The sequence below is a fragment of the Clinocottus analis genome, unplaced genomic scaffold, assembly GCF_023055335.1.
Source record: "Clinocottus analis isolate CAN_PGR_092001 unplaced genomic scaffold, fCliAna1.0.p SCAF_16, whole genome shotgun sequence".
Classification (NCBI taxonomy): domain Eukaryota; kingdom Metazoa; phylum Chordata; class Actinopteri; order Perciformes; family Cottidae; genus Clinocottus; species Clinocottus analis.
In genome coordinates, this window is record NW_027175887.1 from 11639955 (window position 1) to 11659593 (window position 19639).

General features: G+C 44.1%; 2 protein-coding genes across 2 annotated transcripts; one reads left to right on the plus strand and one right to left on the minus strand.

Annotated features, from left to right (window-relative positions):
* Positions 1 to 146: 146 nt before the first annotated feature.
* Positions 147 to 2759, minus strand: zbedx (zinc finger BED-type containing X). The gene is made up of 2 exons (XM_068579132.1): positions 2485 to 2759; positions 147 to 2169 (listed from the first exon to the last, which is right to left on the minus strand). The coding sequence occupies exons 1-2, from the start codon at positions 2680 to 2682 to the stop codon at positions 457 to 459; spliced, it is 1911 nt and encodes a 636-aa protein (XP_068435233.1). The 5' UTR covers positions 2683 to 2759; the 3' UTR covers positions 147 to 456.
* A 2144-nt stretch (positions 2760 to 4903) lies between these two features.
* LOC137786790 (voltage-dependent calcium channel gamma-4 subunit-like) lies at positions 4904 to 18061 on the plus strand. Its single transcript, XM_068578887.1, has 4 exons — positions 4904 to 5499; positions 13555 to 13638; positions 14946 to 15086; positions 15394 to 18061. Exons 1-4 carry the CDS (start codon positions 5277 to 5279, stop codon positions 15918 to 15920), a joined length of 975 nt encoding a protein of 324 aa, XP_068434988.1. The 5' UTR covers positions 4904 to 5276; the 3' UTR covers positions 15921 to 18061.
* Positions 18062 to 19639: the final 1578 nt, after the last annotated feature.

The following is a 19639-nucleotide window of genomic DNA, read 5'->3' on the forward strand; positions in this document are numbered from 1 at the left end:
CGCGACAGTGAACACACTCAGGACTCTGCAGCACTGGAAGTTTTGTAATCAGTATAAAAATTAAATTAAAAAAAGAAGCAAAATGCAGATAAAACAAGGCTCTTTCATTGTCTCTTTATATATGATATAAAACATACAGACAGGAGATGCATTCTCATTGTGCACCTGTAGAAAAAACAAAATTACTTCATAACCGTGTGGCTACTTCAAATCACGACAATAGCACAGATAGAAAGATGCTTGTGTTAGTATATGCGATCCTCGAATTTCATTGTTCATGATTGTCAATTCAGGTAATTCCATTAAGCCATTCAGGAGTCGGAGATATATGCTACGCCTATCCAACAAGATAAGGGAAGAATATGAACACATACGGGCTAAATTGTCTGAAATAAAATATTGCTCAGATTGTTTTTTTTGTCTCTTCTGGTTCGATTCAGCGTCAACTAAAAGGCTTCACTCAGTATTCAAAGTGCACACGGGACTGTTGTATCTCAAAAGCTGAATGCGCTCAAAGTAGTCGTCAGTCAGGAAGTTTCTCTGTGAGGTGACCAGGTTGCCTTTCTGACTGAAGAGGCGCTGGACGGGGGCCGTGGACGGCAGCGTGGTGTTGTATTTAAGAAAAAGCTGCTTCATTCTGGGGAAGTCCTGAAGGCACTCGAGGCTCTTCCCCGTTCCTTCGACGTACTTGCGAATCTCTTCCATCGCCCCCCGCTGCTGGATCTGAATGGCGGGCTTCACAGACCCGTAGCTGAAGAAGTCGTCTTCCGACTCGATGGCCGACATATTCCGGCTGGTGTTCTCCTCGATGATGCTGCCGGGGTCCACCTGGGACGCCTCCGTGGCGAGCAGGATGCACATCTCCTCCCTGTCAGAGGCGGCCATCCACCACAAGCGAAACTGCGGGGTTGTGGCCGTCGCGATTTTCGCCTCCGTGCTGGCGAACAGCTCCAGGAACCGCACGTCGATGGCCACCACGATGGCGCCGATGACGTCGCCGAAGTACGTGGCCGAATCCTTCTGCTCGTTCAACTTGTTCTTCAGACTGAGCACGGTCGGGATGACCAGCCCCAGGTAACACTTCTGCTCCGCTTGGAAAAGTTCGAGCGCAAAAGCCAGCGGGTGGAACACGGTCACGTACTCTTTGAGGAAGGCCATCTCCTCCGGCTGCAGGCGCACGACCTCCAAGCGGGCACACAGCTCGGTCAGCTCCCGCTCCGTGAGCGAGACGATCTTCTGCACGGCGCAGTACTCCACGTTCCAGCGTATGACGGCGGGCACGACCAGGGCCATCTTTCCGATCTCCTCGGCCGCGTCCATGCCCACCTGGAGATGGTGGCATTTGCTCCACAGGGAGTGCACCTTGGCCATTGTGCTGTAATGCAGCTGGCACATGGGCCCCTGCGACACCGCCTGCCAGAAGTCCTCCGTGACGATGAGCTCCAGGGTGTGCGACGCACAGCGCTGCACGGTGGGCAGAAACAGGAGCATGTCCTGCTCCGGCTCGCCCTCCAGGACGGCGCTCACGTTCTCGTAAAACCCGATGTCGTCGTCGCTCTCGGGGCCGTCCGTCGCAAACTCCTTGAACACGCTGATGAAGGGGCTGCCGTTGTCCGTGACGGTGGTCTGAACTTTGCTCTCGATGTTGTACGACACGTGGATGTCGTGTATCCGCCCGGCGATGGTGTCGTGCGTGATCCGGCCCCGCAGCCGCGCGAACCCCAGGGCGGCGGATTTCCTCTCCAGGGTGCGTCGGTCGATCCAGTGGCAGGTCATCCCGAAGAAGCTCCGGCTGTTGGCCGTCCAGATGTCAGCCGTGGTGCACACGTACTGGATGCTGCTCAGCTTCGCCATCAGCTCCTCCCGCATCCTGGAGAAACCCTGGTCCACCTTTGTAAACAAGGTCACCCTGTCCATGGACTTTAGCCCCTCAGTTAAGCCGGAAACCAGCTTCCTGAAGCCCGGTTGCTCCAGCACATAAAACGACTGGCAATCCTCCACGATGAAGTTAAAAATCAGCTCTTCGATCTTTGCTTGGGTCATGCACTTGGAGATGATTTCCGCTTTAAGCCTTTTGAGTTGACAGTGCCTACTTTCCTCACCGTTGTGCTCCTCTTTCTTCCTCCCCCGCTTCACATCCGGCCTGGCTTCACAGCCCAAGTGGGTTCTCTGCAGGACAAAACACCAACAGGAGGGAGGGTCATGTTAGTTGTTGGATATGTTCTGAGTTTCCATTAGTTTCTAAACTTCACATGCGAAGAAGAAGAAGAAGAAGAAGAAAAAAAATCAAAATGCCACTTGACAAATCGCTTTTCTTCAGCGAATCAGAACGAACACAGAGCCTCCGGCTCCACGAGTTGGTAATCAACACGCTGCTACATTGTAACGTTATTTATCTCCAGGTATTCATTCATCGCCTCTTTCGAGCATCAACCTCACGGTTACGGGGACATCGTCACGGGGGAATGAACTCGTGTCACTTACGTCTAAATGCTTCTTTAGGTTTGACGTGGAGGTTTTCGACGTGGAGAGCAGATTAACCCTCGGCAGACACAGATTACACTGCACGATGATATTTTTCCCTTGATCTGCCTTGTACGTGAAATGGTGGCGATAACGCCAAGTGTGCATGGCCGATTTGGTCTCGCCGCTGCTTTCGTGGTGATCAACCGTTTCGGACATGATCCCCACGGTCACCGACGTCTCGAAATATGATAAAAGTATCGTAATCCAATTTAGTAATCGTGATTACACGTAAAGTAACGATGGCGGTAGAGAAATCCTCATGAAAAGGGGCAGGCCTTTGTTCAGATGTCGCCCAGTAAGCGAACGGGGAGCGGACAAAGTTGTCACCTCTCATTTTCGGATATGCGCATTGAAAGTCTGCGAAACCTCATTGAAGGGGAACGGGCACGGCGGAGCGAGGCGCATGCGCATCAGGCACATGGGCGCGCTCGTCCTGACGTCACTGTCCGCTCCTTGTGGTTTTCGTCTTGAGGTACTCTTCCCAGCGTTTTTCCTTTCACTCCGGCGCTGCTGCGAGTTGGCGCCACCGTCCGAACAGCGGAAGTCACAATGTTTTAATTGATACGTTGAAGCAAAACCTCGCAGTTCCGTTTTCATTTGCTAGAGATTAGAAATCCAATTAGAAACAAATAATACATGACGAGTTGAGCAGCATTCACAAATATCAGCCACACTGTCAATTAGGCAGAACAATGGAAATAAAACTAACATTACGTTTCCTTATCCATCACAGTTGTATATACTATTTATTGTAAATACATAAAAGGCAAGAAGAACTACAACAACTGTTGAGTTGCACATTTTCCTGCCTGGCTTATTCTTTCACTAAACCAGAACACAGCAGCTGACAGTTGTCAAACTGTTATTATAAACATCCTTGTAGCATTTAACTAAAGTTTGTGCTCCTCTGACTGATACTTCACTTTGAACATTTAAATTCCCTGTTCATAATAACATCCGTGCATAGCTGTACATGATAATTATGTTTTCACATTCATTTGGTGAAGGGGAAAGGTTTGTTTTTCTGAATCTAACATGTAGACGAATGAGTGTGACCTTGTGAAATCACAGCTGGTCTGTGAGCCAATCACAGCCCAGCATCTAGACGTGTGTGTGTGTGTGTGTGTGTGTGTGTGTGTGTGTGTGTGTGTGTGTGTGTGTGTGTGTGTGTGTGTGTAATCAAATGTCAGTGCAGAAATTAACAATAATTATTATATTAGGGCCTTTTCTTTGGGGGCTTCCAGTGGTTTGATTTGTGAAAGCTGTTCTTTCTATAAATGTGAGATTTACACTAATTTGACAAACACAACATTTTACCAATTCTTAGATCAGAATCAGCTTTATGTGTGTAAACACACATGGAATTTGTCTCCGGTTATACGTCGCTCTTACACACAATATACAGTAAAGAAGATCAATATAAAAAAAGACAACAGAGACAATAGACAATTAAGGACAACAGTAGTTGAAAAAGTGCAAGTTGTGATGGAAGAGTCTGATTAATTGAAATAGACTGCCGAGTGAAATTAAGCTTGTTGATCAGATTTCCACAGAAACCAGGCTGGCAGAGAGGGTTTCTATCAGCCAGAGGCACCTTGCCAGTCGAATCTATCCAATAAAGTGTTTCCCCGAGTTGAAAACCTTCCATCTGGCTCAGAAATGCATGTCTTTAATCCGGTTGGCATGAATGGTGCATGTTTCATAAACCAATTTGTCAGCTATGTGTTCAAAATCATAGCAGGAGAAATAGTTTGTGTGAGGCATTTCAAGTTATTCACGTGCTTTTTTATTTTCCTCACTTGCCCTCAAAATTTTATGACACGTTAATCACTTTACTTTATTCATTGTATTTTGCTTTAGCGGGATGCCCACCTGACTTATCTTTTCATCGATCATTATTTACTTTCAGCATCCTCTCTTGGTTTGTTCTTGGGAAATCAAATGAACCTGAGTGATTTGCAGTGTGCTGTGTGATAACACCAGCTCACCAAACATATAATTGCTTTTTTAACGCTCTGTTCAGCAGGGCGACGATTATCTGGCATTAGTGCACCACAGAGAAGGACCCTTGGGTCAAAACCTCTTCTCATGTCCCACCCTAACCCCCATCCTCATGCTTGTGGCGGCTGACAGAGAGTTTGGTAACAGCTTCTGAAGAGAGTGTCCAAATGCAGCAGTTGAGAGGGTCTAGCAATTCCCCAAATGTTCCTCATGTTTTAAATGTATTAGTGGTTCCATTTAAAATTGTAACGTCAAAGGGATTTTGTTTTCTTTCTTTTATCAACAGCACCTCCATTGGTTAGATTTGGTGAGGGTGGGGTCTCACTTCAGAGCCACTGACGTAGTTCTCTCACATTTTAACAGCGGCGCAGTCTGTGTAGGGACAGAGCAAAGAGTTTTGAGACAAAGATAAAGGGGTAAAAACAGAAGACTGAAGTGGTGAAGAGGTTTGAAGTGGTATTAATTGGCGCACGATGTTGCGCTCGTGCTGTCTTGCGCGCTTCAAACCTGTGTGGAGCCTTTGGATCGGGCACAACTGGTGTTCTCCCACAGCTGCAACCAGTTGGCTTTGAGCATCAGGTGAGCGTTTCAGACAATATTCCTGCTTCTTTTTTTTTCTGGACGACACTTTTTTCAGCCGGGGAGCAGAAAGAGAGAGAGAGTGGACGCACCCAAAACCTAAAAGTATGACCAAAGCATCCGGTGAGCGCATGTTGGACCGGTGAGGGTGTGGACGAGTATGAAGCGCCATGGGTTGGTGTGACCGCGGGGTTCAAACGCTGCTGGCCACCGTGGGAGCTTTTGCTGCCTTCAGCCTGATGACCATCGCCATCGGCACGGACTACTGGCTCTATTCGCGGGCGTACATCTGCAACACCACCAATGCCACCACAGACGAGACCCAGTCACAGCCCAGAACCAAGAAGGGCGACCTCACCCACTCTGGGCTGTGGAGAATCTGTTGCATTGAAGGTAAGTCAACCCGTACGCCGTGGCTCTGTGTGACAATGTAACATAGAATGCACGGTCCATTATTATTTACCTGCAAATAGTTTGACTTTACTCTCTTTTTTATTTGTATTTTTACGAGGAGGAGTCCGTTTATTTCTCACTGCGCACAAAAGGACGCACTCCATTTACGCACGCCAAATGTCTCAATCGGGAGTTGAGAACGCAACAAGAAAATAATCACACCTTTCCGAAACAACTTTCAGAGGTTGTAGGTCAGGTGGAGAGCGCGTCGATACGCACACTTACGGATTGTAACACCAATGGAGTAGCAGATAAACAAAGACACGAGCGGATCAAGCGGTCTGCCAACTGTTACACCGCATTGTTCAAGCGCCACACAATAAACACGGCTGTGTTGCAGTCGGAAATGAGTTGCCAAGCCGGCGCGTCGAAGCCCATTCACATTGACGGCAGGACATGTGCGCGCTGTCGTCTACTTTCATTCATGTCTTTGTATCCGAGGCTGTTGCTTGGCAACATCCCCGAAATTGCTATAGAAACATGCCCGTTGTTTTTAAAAATAGATGACTCTGAGTTCACGTCATGTCCAAGCAAAAAGAAAATATTGTATATATATATATATATATATATATATATATATATATATATATATATATATATATATATATATATATATATATCATATTTGCTTTCTTTTGGAGAGTGTTTTGACCCATTTTACGCATTTGGTGTTTGAGAAGCCTCGCTGGCCGTGACGTCTCACTTCAGAGGCAGACAGACACTCTTCCATTGACCAATTCCTGCCGGCCACCCCTCGACTTCTCGCCTCAGTTATCAGTGAGTTAGTCGATGCCTGGATGGATTTCTTCATGTCATAACGCAGATATTGCTGGAAACAGATTTTGCCAATAAATTCAAACGAAAAAAAACAAGATTGATGTCTTCTAAATTGGTGGAGAGATGTTTTTAAAATATAGTCTACTAAACATCCCACATATCGTTTTGCTTCGTAATATATATTGTGCATGCCAAGAAGAGCATGCCATGTGAAACTATATGTAAAAACATGATTCATCCAGAATGAGGCATTTGACCATGGCTCCAGGCTGACACGACAGAGACACAGAGACCAGGAGGAGGGGTCCAGCCTCAACGCTGCACATGATGTGCTCCAACACAGCTGAAACATTTCTGACACCTTCTCACAACATGGAAACAGAAACGTGTTTTTCTTTCATGCATCTTATGTGGACTGTCGTGTCTTTTTTGTGGATATAGTCAGAGGTTTTTATTATTATTATTGACGGCTAGATTTTAAAATAATTCAAAAAGGTATCTAAATCTTTATTTAATTTTATTTATTTATTTTACCACAAAAGCACCTGAATCTATTTCACTTTTTTCCCACATGAAGAAAAATCAAATAATTGTCTTTCTAAAAAGCATATAAAATGTCCGGTCAGGTGCCTTTTAATATTTGCAGTTGATTCTGTAGACGGGGTCATCTTCATTCCCTTTTTTAAAGCTTAATGTCATCAGAGCCCACATACAGGGAGCAGTCATCAATGATTAAACCGTCCGCCCCGTGGTGAAGATGGACGCTTTAGACACATGTAAAGCACATCCTGGTGTGTTATGACACTTGCAATTTACTAAGATGCATGCTTAGCTGGGCGCCTCTCTTTAATGCGGACAAGGAGTGTAAAAAAATAAGACGTGCATCCTCTGACTAAGACCCCAAGAAATGAAAATAGATTTGAAATGGCAACCAACAATTATGTCGAGCACGATTTCCCATCAGTGCTCTGCAGTAAACAATGAAAGTGGATCAATGACAAATATCAAACTATATAGACATACATATAGTATATGTTAACGAGGTTGAGACTTCTTTTTTAAGTCATTTGCTCATTTCAAAGGTCATGCTCATCATACAATTCACTCCACGGTTAATAGTTGCACCTCTGTGCATCTGCTTAAAAAAAAACACAAACTGCTGGATGCTGTTGTCATGGAGACTCATAAGTATAGTGGAGAAAACAAGGAAGGAAGTCTCACCCCACCGCCCCCTTCCCCACACAAACACACACACACACACACACACACACACACACACACACACACCCATCCGGTCATCATGACAAACACACTGTTATTGACGGGGACGACGGTGTCACCATCATGGACAGATAGCAGTGACGACATGTCTTTCTCTGGACGGCAGCACGTTGCTGTAGCACGCACAGGAGAACCGTGTAGTGAATGCGTTGTTGGGTTTCTCGTCGGCCTGCTGAACCGGCGCCACCACCTCTCCCTCGGGCCTGTAAGGAGCGGGCAGGGATGTATTCCATGAGGCCGTGAGGTCAGCGCAAAACCCTCATTTACCCACTTCTGAACAGCTGCTTTTTGTATTTTTCTGCTGTGTTTGTTTGCCCACGTATAAGTGTTGTGAGGGCGGCACTAAGTGCACCTAATTTGCATCGGAATCTGTAATGCAGCAGCAGAGGCGTCCTTATGTGTGACTTGAGTAAATAAAACTTAGTCTGAGGATGATACATAATCCAATTAGCAGGTGCATATTGACAGTAAACACCCCAGCTGGCGGTGGTGTGTTGGTGTGAGTGGCGAGGCGTGGGGCACAGTGGAAGCGTGTTTGCGAGGAGGGTTTTGTTTAGGCGCTGTGGACTGGGGTCACTTTGTCATTCCCACTATGCTCCACAAGTCTGTAATTAAAGTGTGACAATGAGAAGCCAAGCGGGGGCACTAATAAGCCAGCAGGCCCCAACGTCCACCTCGCCACCCCGTCCCCCTCTCGTCTGCTCCGTGTGCGCTCTCTCTTCTCGCCTCTTTATAGACTGACCTCCGCCTTTCTCATCATTCTTTCATCTCTTCGTTCTCTTTTTTTTTTATTTAATGAACCTTCTTAATATCCTCAAGCCCTTTATTATTAATTTTTGAGGCCTTTAATTTCACTTGTCCTCTTCAGTTGGGATTGTTTGTGTCAAATGTAGGCAAGATATTGAAGGGAAATGTTGACATTTGACACACTTAGTACAGTAAAAAGGTCCCACCAGCAGCCATTTAGCTTAGTTTATCATACAGAGAGGAAGCAGAAGAAAATGTCTATCCTCCATTCGCCCAAAGGAAACATGAATCTGTCTGTTGTACACATACAGTGGTGATTTGTCATTTTTATGTATTTGCATGTCAGTTATTCAGGTTCGCTGGAGACTTCCCAGTCTCTGTCCTCAGCTAAGCTAACTGGCTGCTCGTGGTAACTTCCTATTTACCACACAGACGTTTAAGTTAATGTTGATTCAATAGAAACACTTCACATTCCTCATTGCTTTCAAATGTTTCATCCCTTCACCATCAATTCTGCAATTGGTAAAAACAACTTAAAAAAAGAGGTTGTTGTTAGGGATAAACACAAGGATTACTTGTTAAACTTAAAAATGGCAGAAATAAAGTAAAGTATATTTAATCATAGCAATCTGAATCCCCCTTTTAACCCTTGGATGGTGTTCAGGTCTGTGGGACCCGTTTTCATTTTTCATCAAAGCAAAAAAAATATGATTTGATTATTTTTTCATTCTCAGACTTATTGGCCTTAGCTCATTTTCTGCGAAGAACATATATCAGACAAAAGTTTCATCTACCGTACACCGTAACCCCCCCTACACATTTATATTACATCCAGGGCGTTCGGGTCCACTGTTTGATTGTGTTTGATTAAAAACCCCAAAATACAGAGGGTCCAACAGACCCACAACACCTTCTGAGTAACAAAAAAATGAACACCATACGAGGGTTAGGCATATATTATATGTATAGAAATATATGGCAGTCTATCTGTTCTTCTTTGTCTGTGCCAGTTAATCTTCGGTTTAAGCGAGCTTCCCTTGTGTTATTCATAGTGTTCACCGGTTTATTCCTTGCCAGTTGCTTGCTTTGTTTGCCTCCGTTCTAAACGCTGTTTTCCAGTCAAGACTTTTACTTTTACAAGTCGTCCTCTTTCTGCTCGCACCAGTTTGCGTCACAGTGAAACACTGGAGAGGCGATGGGCTGGTCGCCGGCGGGCGCGCAGGTGAACACAGATCCAGGTAGATGGCTGGACAGGAACCACACGCACAAACACAGAGGGACCAACAGGGGACATGGCAGCAGAAGAAAGGCTGTGGCAGAGCTGTGTTTGAAGAAATCGCTGCTTAGTGACAGTTTAATTACCAGTAATATTGTCCAACTTGGAGCGGAAATGAGGAGGGTTGCACATTGCTTTCATCCTGGCATTCCCTGGTCCCACAGTAATAAACACATGTGTCTCTAAGACTTGGTGCGTGCATTTCATATCGAGCAGGACTCTTATCCATATACGGCTTAAAAAACCCTGGCTGCTGTAAACCGACGTGCAATATCCAAGTCACTTTTGATTGGCTTATTCATCAATCTATTTGCAGAGCTACTGAAGTGTGAAAACTGGAAAATGGAGCTCGTTGTCATGTTATACTGCTCTGGAGGCACCAGAGCAGCGTTGAACTGGCTCAGACAATGTTATTGGTGTATTCCTATGCGGCAACTCCCTTATTGGCAAAGCAGCGTTAATTAAAAACTAATGAAGACGTCCATCATCCTTTTGCCAGTGGCTTCACAGCTGCTCCCAGTACAGTTTGTGTGTGCGTGCGTGTTGGTATGTGTTTGTATGTTGCGTGCTTACATGGGCGCGTGTTGTCAGTCATACTGTTAAGTGTGAAAGGGGGTTTGCTAGGGCGTCTTATTTAGTGGGAATCAAAATACAATGACGTCGTCAGAAGCATCGTTGGGAGATTGTTTATGTAAATGCTTTTATTAAAGGATAACCCCCCAAATGTGTCGATACGCACTTTTGCTTAATCCCCGCTCTGACTGAGTCCCTCTTTAATGTGAACTCTTATCTTTTATTTCATCCCTATCATTCCTCTGCTCCCTGCGCTTCGGTTTCATTTCCTTGTACCTTCTTCTTGCGTTTAATCTCCGCTTCCTCCTTTTTTTCCCCAGCTAGTCAGTATTCAGGCTTTATTTCATTACATGAAGCATCCTCCTCCTCCCCTCACACACACACACACACACACACACACACACACACACACACACACACACACACACAGGAGACAAGACAGAGGCGTCAGACTGGGCTGTGGTCGGAACTCAGAGAAAATATTGTGTCAAAATAAATAGCTTTTTGTGTCCACAGTGAAAGATGTGTTTTTGTGCGTGCATGTATAAAATCAGCGACAGGCTCTGTTGCTGCAATTGATTTAGTTTTTGCACAGCAATTATCAGAAGGTGTCTGTGTTTTTGATATCTTCACAGTTCTTGATCTAACCACAAGAGCTGGATGTGTTGGTTTATCACAAGGCACAAAGTCTCACATGAGCTGCTTAAAATACCAACGCTTTTTTTACTCCCATCAGCCACTAGACACAGAAACTTGTGCTCCATTTCCACCGACTGATTTGACGCTAATTAATTTGATGTCCCTTATTAAGCAGCAGACCTAGTTAATGGTTGCAAGCGTGCCCTTAAAAGCTGGGGCCCAGACGATGAAGGCTGCTGACCCTTGGGCTCCTGGGAATGGAGTTGACAGGTGTCTGTTGGCGACCGGCACAGTCAGTTGACATTTATATGGCGGTCGGTCAGCTCTCATCTCGGCTGCCTGTTAGAGTCCATGAGAGATGAAAAGGGGCTTTTGTATTTTTGATGTGCGATAAAAACATTAAATGCTTACAGAGAAAGGCAAAGCTTGGCTGGGGTTCAGCCCATTGACTGTTCACTAAACTCCTCGCTCTTTCTCCCAATCAGTGGTTGTCCAATCATAGATTTCATCACGAGGTAATGTGGAGTGGGTTTGAGTGAGAGAGACATTTTGTCTCTAAAGAGTCTGAAGCATAGTTTCCTCTACCTTATCCCTCTTAAAATCAAAAACACAATGGCAAAAAATGTAAGAATTGATTTAAAAGGTGTTTTGGCTGGCTAACTACAATTCATTACCAAAAAAGGGCATCCACATTGAACATAGTTAAAGCAGCCAAACAGGGTTATCAAAATCTTACATTTTACCTTCTTGCACCTATAATATGACGAAGTAACGCTACACGGAAATACGAGAGCAATGGTTTTTCTTTATGTACGAGCCTGGCAGCTTTAACCTCAGTCTTTTCAGCACAATATCATATATATCGTATACAGTGTGTAGCCGTTAAGTGCAATTAATTTAAATACGTGTCAGCCGGGGAAAACAGTAAACATTGAAGACGTAACTCGCGCAGCGAACATTAGCTTCATTAGCAGGTGAGCTACAACTGATGAATCTTTCAGCGACAGTTGTCAGTTAAGGAGAGAAGCCTGCTTTTGTCTTGTTGCTTAAAACATTAAAATGATTTCAAGTGGTTGTCATATTCCTGGGACTGGGTACAGTTTTACTTGTGCAAGTTTGCGTTCCCCTTGTCTCGTTCTGCCTATTGTTCAGCCATTTGCTTTGTTCTTCGTGCTTAGATGCCCTGAATCCTGTAGTGAGTTAATCTTCGGTTAGAGTTAGGGTTAGGGTTATTCTTCAGATTGGGATCCTGGTAAAGTGGCACAGTTACCATTGTGAAGTGCATTGTGAGCTGTGCGACAACCAAATGCTTGACAGGAATAGCAACAGTAACTATAATGAATGGTAACTTGTCCTTTCCTACTCCGGGATGCAGACGAATGCAAAGACAAGCACACAAAGACATAGATAAATTAAAATGTGCAAATGAATCCCACCATTGATTATCTGGGTGCAGTTTGCTACATAACTGAAGTGGTGAGGTCATTCGCAGCCCAAACACTGAAAGAGCCAAAGCACTGCACTGAACATCCATTAACCCCCTAACCCCCTCTCTCCAGACAAGGTGTTTATAATCCTGCTCAATTACAGCGACATGCTTCTCTCTGTTCTCCCGCTCAAGCTCACCTCGGGATTGAGAGCTTCCGCCACACAGTCTTTTGTTGTTTAAATTGGCTTCTTGTTGTTCCCGCCGCTCAACCATTCACCTGAGCTGGATTTGGACACGCGCCACCAGCCATCAAATCCCTCTGGGCAACACAATCTAATCCCCACCAAAAGCGTAAACACTGATCCGTGAAACATGCAACCTCTTCAGGTTGCTCCTACTATATGTGCATATTGAGCTCTGATCTTTAGCGTGCAGGATTTACGGCAGACGGCGGGACCCATAAACAAAATTCCATGTCTGAATGAGTTTATCCAAAAGAAATGGTTTCGCTTGTGTGCTACGTTTATGGATCCAGTTTGTTCCATTCAAAGCAACATCTGCACAGTGATTTTAGAATAAAGTGCCTTTAAAAATTTTTTAAAAAGCAAACAATGTCTTTACCCTGTGTTCAAGTTGTCATATTAACGGTATAAATAACACTTGCTACTGTGGCAAGTGCTATTTTCTATGCCAACTGTTGCCTGAACAGAAGACAAAGTCAAGTTAAAGTAATCAGAAGGGTTGTGTTTCCTCCCCATGTCCCGCTACTCCCGTTGTCTCTTCCTTCTCACGACGCAGCACTGTTGAGACATGAAAAATAATTAGAAGGCACAGAAGTTTTTGCGACCTGGGCCCCGAGGTCTGGAGCGAGCTGCCTAAGGAAATAAGGCTGTCTGAGTTTGGTATTATTATTTGTTCTCTCTGTAAAGCACCATATACTTTGTTTTGATAAGTACACTATACATCCAAAATAACTTTTTGTTTACAATAAGGGATTTTCCCGCCCTTCCTCTTTCATCAGAGACAAGAGCGTGGACACATCTTACTCCAGGAGACACAGTTCAACACATTTAGGTTCAACACACATCTCACCTATTGAAACCAACTGGACTTTGATGGATTCACAAAAGTCAGACCCCTCTCAAATATATCCGGTTCAACGTCACTTTTTTGTTCTTTTAACCGGCATCCTAAACATCACACATACCGTTTCGCACCGCGGGGACTGTAATTCATCATTCACATGAAGACTTTGTCTTTTCTTGTCTCGCAGGCATCAATCAGGGCAGCTGTTACAGAATCAACCATTTCCCTGATGACAACGACTACGACACAGACAGCTCTGAATACCTGCTGCGTAAGTGCTCCCCACTCGTCCTCTTTGTCTGGCCTTTAGCTTTCCTTTATTTTTAAGGGGATGCAGGAAGTCCACTGACCTTCAGCGTCTTTTCTTTGGTTCTGAGAACGGTCACCGAACATTAAATATTCTTTTAGAGATTGATGAAATGGAGAACAAAGGCATGAAGTAAGACAACCTTTAAACGTATTCTGCTGTGTCGGAGCACAACCTGTGATATTTGTTTTCTATTGTCTGTCCGGAGGTCTGACTTCTCTTGCAAATCATTTGTAAAGCAGTTATGGTTTTAAGTTGACTTTCATACTTTGATTAAATGTTCCTTACTTGCTAATTAATTAGCTCTAACCCCACAATAGATATAGCGACATAAAGCTGAGACAAAAAGAGAGCTTATTATAATTGTTTTAATGAACTGAAGACATAAAAAGAGTAAAATGACTATGCCGTTTGCAGCACAGGCACCCAATATTATTATTATTATTCATAATTACTTTGAGTGATGCTAGTGCAGGATCAGAAGCATTTTCCCTAATTTCTTTTGACATGAAGCATATTGTGAGCTCTGCTCACCGCGAGATAGACTTGTTTACACTGAACTGTGGCACGTTAAATCCTTGTTAAAACCAGATTAAACCATTCTGCTGCTTGTAAAATGTCACGGTATTTTTCAGTAAGCCCTGATTAAAAATGGCAATAAAAAGCTCCCACATAGATCGTGGTTAGTTCTCTGTAACATTGAGATAGTCAAACAGCAAAAGACGATTCAGTATCTGCCTAATATGTGGAGAAGAACAGAGACGATTTACTAGACTTGGGACATAGTTCAAATTTCAAAGGAAGGGTTAACAAAAGACTTTATAATCGAGTAAGCTCATCCATCCTTGGAAACTTGTAAAATGACTCGGTGATTAATTCATTTCTGCGTATGATAGTCAGTGAGAGCTCTCGCTACATCCTGCAGCCGATTAGCAAAGCTTTGTCACAAGTTGAAGCCATAAAATATGAATGATGGTGTCTTTCAAAGGATGACGAGGGACTGGATAGTGAAAATTAATTTAATTATAATTCAATTTTGGACTCTCAAAATTTATTTTCCTGTCAATCTATTATTGTTGTATTTTGTTGTTTATTTTTCTATGAATTTCTTCACAAGTTGATCCATTGGGTGATGTATTGATTCATTCAGCTGTATTAATCTTGTATTAACCGGTCTCTTTATTGTCCGATCAAATATTGGTTAATGAATTGTGTTAAAACCCATTCAACGCAGTTATCAATCATGGCTAGTCCCTCCTCCGCCTCTGCAGGTATAGTTCGCGCCTCCAGCGTGTTCCCCATCCTCAGCACCGTCCTGTTGATGCTCGGCGGGCTGTGTGTCGGGGTCGGCCGAGTCTACAACAAGACCAACACCGTCCTCCTCAGCGCCGGCATCCTCTTTGTAGCTGCAGGTGAGCTGGAGGATTACTCTTGTGTGTCGGGCTCCCGGTGAGGAGCAATCATTTAGGAGCTGCATGTTGATGTGATCACTCGGCAACGCAATCACGAAGATGACTTAAATCCCCCCGTTGGTGAAGGTCAAGATCTACATTCATCCCACACAAGGGATCAGGACACTTGTGATTAAGGGTCATGATGGTGATGAGGGGGCCATCATTGTTAGCGGTAAAGTCATAGAGGACATTTTCAGTTGTGTCCACACTCTTTCACCCGCCCCATCCCTTCTCTCTGTTTCCTCTCTTTGTGTCTGTCTCTCAGGTCTGAGCAACATAATTGGCATCATCGTCTACATCTCCAGCAATGCAGGAGACCCGAGCGATAAACGAGACGACGACAGGAAGTACACTTACTCCTACGGCTGGTCGTTCTACTTTGGCGCCCTCTCCTTCATCGTGGCCGAAACGGTCGCCGTCCTCGCCGTCAACATCTACATTGAGAGGAACAAGGAAGTTCGCTGGCTGGCGCGGCGCGAGTTCATCCGTTCGCTCTCGTCCTCGTCGCCGTACTCCAGGATACCCAGCTTCCGGTACCGCCGGCGGGCGTCGCAAGCCAGCTCTCATTCCACGGAGGCCTCGCGGGAGAACTCGCCGGTGGCCGGTCTGAAGGGCATGCCAACGTCTGGCGGAGGCCTGGACGAGCTGTCCATGTACGCGCTGGCGAGGGACAGTGTGACGGACAACACGTACAGCCCCGAACACGACGGGGCCGCTGATTTCCTCCAGGTCCATAACTGTTTCCCCAATGATTTAAAGGACGGGGTGAATCGCAGGACCACGCCAGTGTGAGAGGCACGTCAGAGGTTCACCTGGAAGAGCAGGAACATGAAAGCGTGAGAGATCAGTGGACTAATCTATTGGAGCCCGGGTGCTTGTGATAGCCTGCCATCTGAGAGGCAATTTGTTTTTGGAGAGGCTGTTCTTGTTGAAAGGACCTGAAAGGAGAAGAGAGGACATTCAGCCGGATGGAAGATGAGCCAATTATCATAACCTGAGAACCATGTATCTGCTTTTAGAGACCATCAAAGCGGAATAGATTGTCAATGTGTGTGCTGTAGCTGAGACCAACCCTTGTTTGTGTAATTGTCACAAAACATTGTGGGTGTGACATGTTGAGATGTGCCAGCAGTAATCTACCTGTACATTATACAACAAGGTGCTAAATTTAATGTACTCATCAACTTGAAAGTGTTCCATTTGTGTTGTGGACCCTTCCCCAAAGTCTATATTGTGTCCACCAAGGGTTTGGGAGAGACACAGGGTCTTTCTCTCTCTCTCTCTCTCTCTCTCTCTCTCCCTCTCTCCCTCTCTCTCTCTCTGACACTGTTCTTATGTCCTGCAGATTAAGGTATGGCCTTTTAAACAAACTCCACTTCTAAATGGTGTTGTTGGAGAGTCAGTTTCTTCACAAATGGTTGAGTTGCTGAGTTGTAATGTATTAAGTGTTTAGTGTTTGTTTGTACAAGTTGACCGTCTTATCCTCCAAACAATACCAAATGTTTGGTCTCCCCCGTCGTCTGATCCTCATTCTTCTTTGACATTTGTCAGTCGAAAACAAAATGTCTGTTTTCTCTCTTCCATGGCCCCCTCTTTATTCACTTCCATATCAGTCGGCCGTCCTTCCATAGCAGTCCGCCTGATGGATGTGACAGTGTGTGTGTGTGTGTTCCTGTCACAAGAGACGAGCAGCAGTGCTCAGAACTGTGAAAACGGCCCAGGTCAGGTTCCTTTAGCTCTGAAAGAAAACATCCACACTGTTCAATGGATAAAGATCAGAGCCAGACAGAGAATGTTTGTCTTTCTGTCACGGCGCCTTTGAGTCCATCTGCCCGTCTCTCTCCTCCCTCTCATGTTGAACAGAGGAAACAGAAGCAGAGGGAACTGTCTGCGACCGCGTCCCTGAAGGATTTAGTTTGAATAACCAGATGTGTGTGTGTGTGTGTGTGTGTGTGTGTGTGTTTTCTGTCGTCTTGCACGTCAATCGCGGTTCTTTCTTTTAGTTCTCTCAGGAAATACTGTGTTATTCTCGCAGCTTTATCCTACTCCATTTGATGGCAATGCTGGGAAATGGACCAGTGATAAAGATAAACCTGGTAAAAATGATTTGAGAAAAAAAAAGGCCATTACCGTATTTATAAAATGCTGGGAGAGTGTTTGCTTGAGATTGCCCCAAGAACGTGTGTGTGTGTGCGTGTGTGTGTGTGTGTGTGTGTGTGTGTGTGTGTGTGTGTGTGTGTGTGTGCGTGTTGAGCTCACTTAACCACAGAGTCGTATTTGATTGTATTTAGTGTGTTTAATATCCCATTGGAGAAACCACTTCAGATAATATTAGCTCATGTGAAGGAAAGCCACCAATATGATTCATTCTACGTGTAGATCAAACACTTTTATAGTACAATTTGGTGAGAAAAAAAATCCAAATGTGTTTGTTTGTAATGTAAAGCTGTAAAGTTGTAGATAAAAATACAATAAAAATACAAAAATAACATTGAATGTGCAACAGAGGAGTCGAAGCATTTTACTGAACAATGTCTCAATAATAACGCCTTGATGCATTCTGGCTTTGGTCGTTGGACATATTCAGGTAAACACACACTGTTTAAGGTTAACCTATTGCAATGTTCTGTGAGGTGAAGTACAGTGAGTAGGAGACAAAGCTATATTTCCCATGCCATGTGTATATGCACAGCTGTTTTTTTTACTTTGTGTGCTTATTTTGATTTATGGCTTTCTATTGTTGTCCATGCTGTTTCAAGACCTAACATCAACACGGTAAAAGTATTTTCCTTTTTTTTTGGTAAATTTGATTTGGAATTTCCTGTATTTCTAGCTTTTATTGTAACAATCAAAACAAATATTGAATTTCTCTCTCATTTCAGTTTTTCTTTGTTACAACCCAAAACATACTGTACATAGACAAATAAACTACATCAGGGTTATTTGGTTGTGCGATAGTGGTGACTTCTTTTTAATAAGACTCTGTGAGGCTGAACTGTAACATGTTGATGTTTATTTAGCGTCTCAAACCATCTAAGTTTAGCATGTTAGCATGCAGCTACTTTGGCTATACATAAAGTAGCCTACAGCGGGGGCCGATGAGAATGTTTATCTTGCTGGTTTTCGGTCACAAATTGGTCGAAACCTACTTTTGACCTGATGATGGCGCTAGAGAAAAAGTGAATGAACTCAAACTCATTCAGAGGGGAACACGAATGTGTGTGAAATGTCATGGCAAGGCACCCAGTAGTTGTTGAGACATTTCCCTTGAAACCACAAATGTCAACCTCATGGTGTCGCAAGGGGGAAAAAACAAATGGTTCATCCTCTGGGAACATTGAATAACTTTAGAAAATGTTATTTTAATCCATCTAATAGTTGTTAAGATATTTCAGTCAGGATGCATATTCAAAGGACTTGTATCGGATTCAAGCCAAACAGAGCCACAGGCATTCACCTCAGAGAAGCTTGATTTCCATTGAAAACCTTTGATTGTGGCGTTTCATTCAGATTTCCGTGGCTGACCTTCTGAGTCCTGAATGCCTTTTCACTTCTGCTGTATCAGTTTGACTCACTTTCATCTTAGAATGAGCGATTTGCCTCTTTAGCCTCAGAGTCTGGCAAAGAAATAAACCAGTCTGCGTCCTGGTGGCAACACTTCTTAAGGCAGATTGAAGGCTTCTTCACCACAGTTATGTGTTAATCTTTTTCCCTTGTCCAAATGCAACTAACCTGCAAGGAAAAGCTGAATATACCTACATATTGTAGTTGCATAGTTCAAAAGCAGTACATCATAACTCGAGATCACCCCCTTAAAGTAAAGCGACGCTGTGACTCATATAAGAAACATAAAAATGGCATGCTGATAATCTAGCTGCATGGGGAAATTATCTTTTGACAAGGAAATCTGGTGTTGCAGTTAAACCGCTACATCAGCTCTTTGTAATTTACACCTAATTTCATTTGTCCTCAATCTGTGCTCATTAACTCTCACTTCACTGGCATCACCTGACCTCTGCTTCATGTTGATCGATGACGGCAGCTTTCGCCCGAACGGGTCAAATGAGTGAGGAGGGAATCGTGCGTGGTAACGGATCCCGCTGTTTCTGAGAGTAGTTTTAACAAGACCCTCATAGGAACGGCTTCAGGGCAATCTAATTTAGCTCGAGTAATGTCGCCTGTCATTAGCGAATGGAGGTCCCTCTGTGCAATCCATTCTGTTTTGGGTAAAATTAGTTTTTCATCCTGGAATAAAAAAGAAATCAGACTGTAAAGGTGGCAGACGGAATTGATGTTAATCACTGCAGATTTTTAGATGTGTCAATCCGTATTTCAGCAGAAGTGATTGTGTATGTTTCTGGCAATGCTCTCGTGGTTCTCAACATTTTTTCAGCGATGAAAAAATCAATGAAAAAAGGGAAGAAAAAAAAATGTCCCTGATTTTTTTTTTTGGGGACTTTTTTTGCCCAGTACACAGCACTGTGACATACATTTCTGATTTAATATAAAAT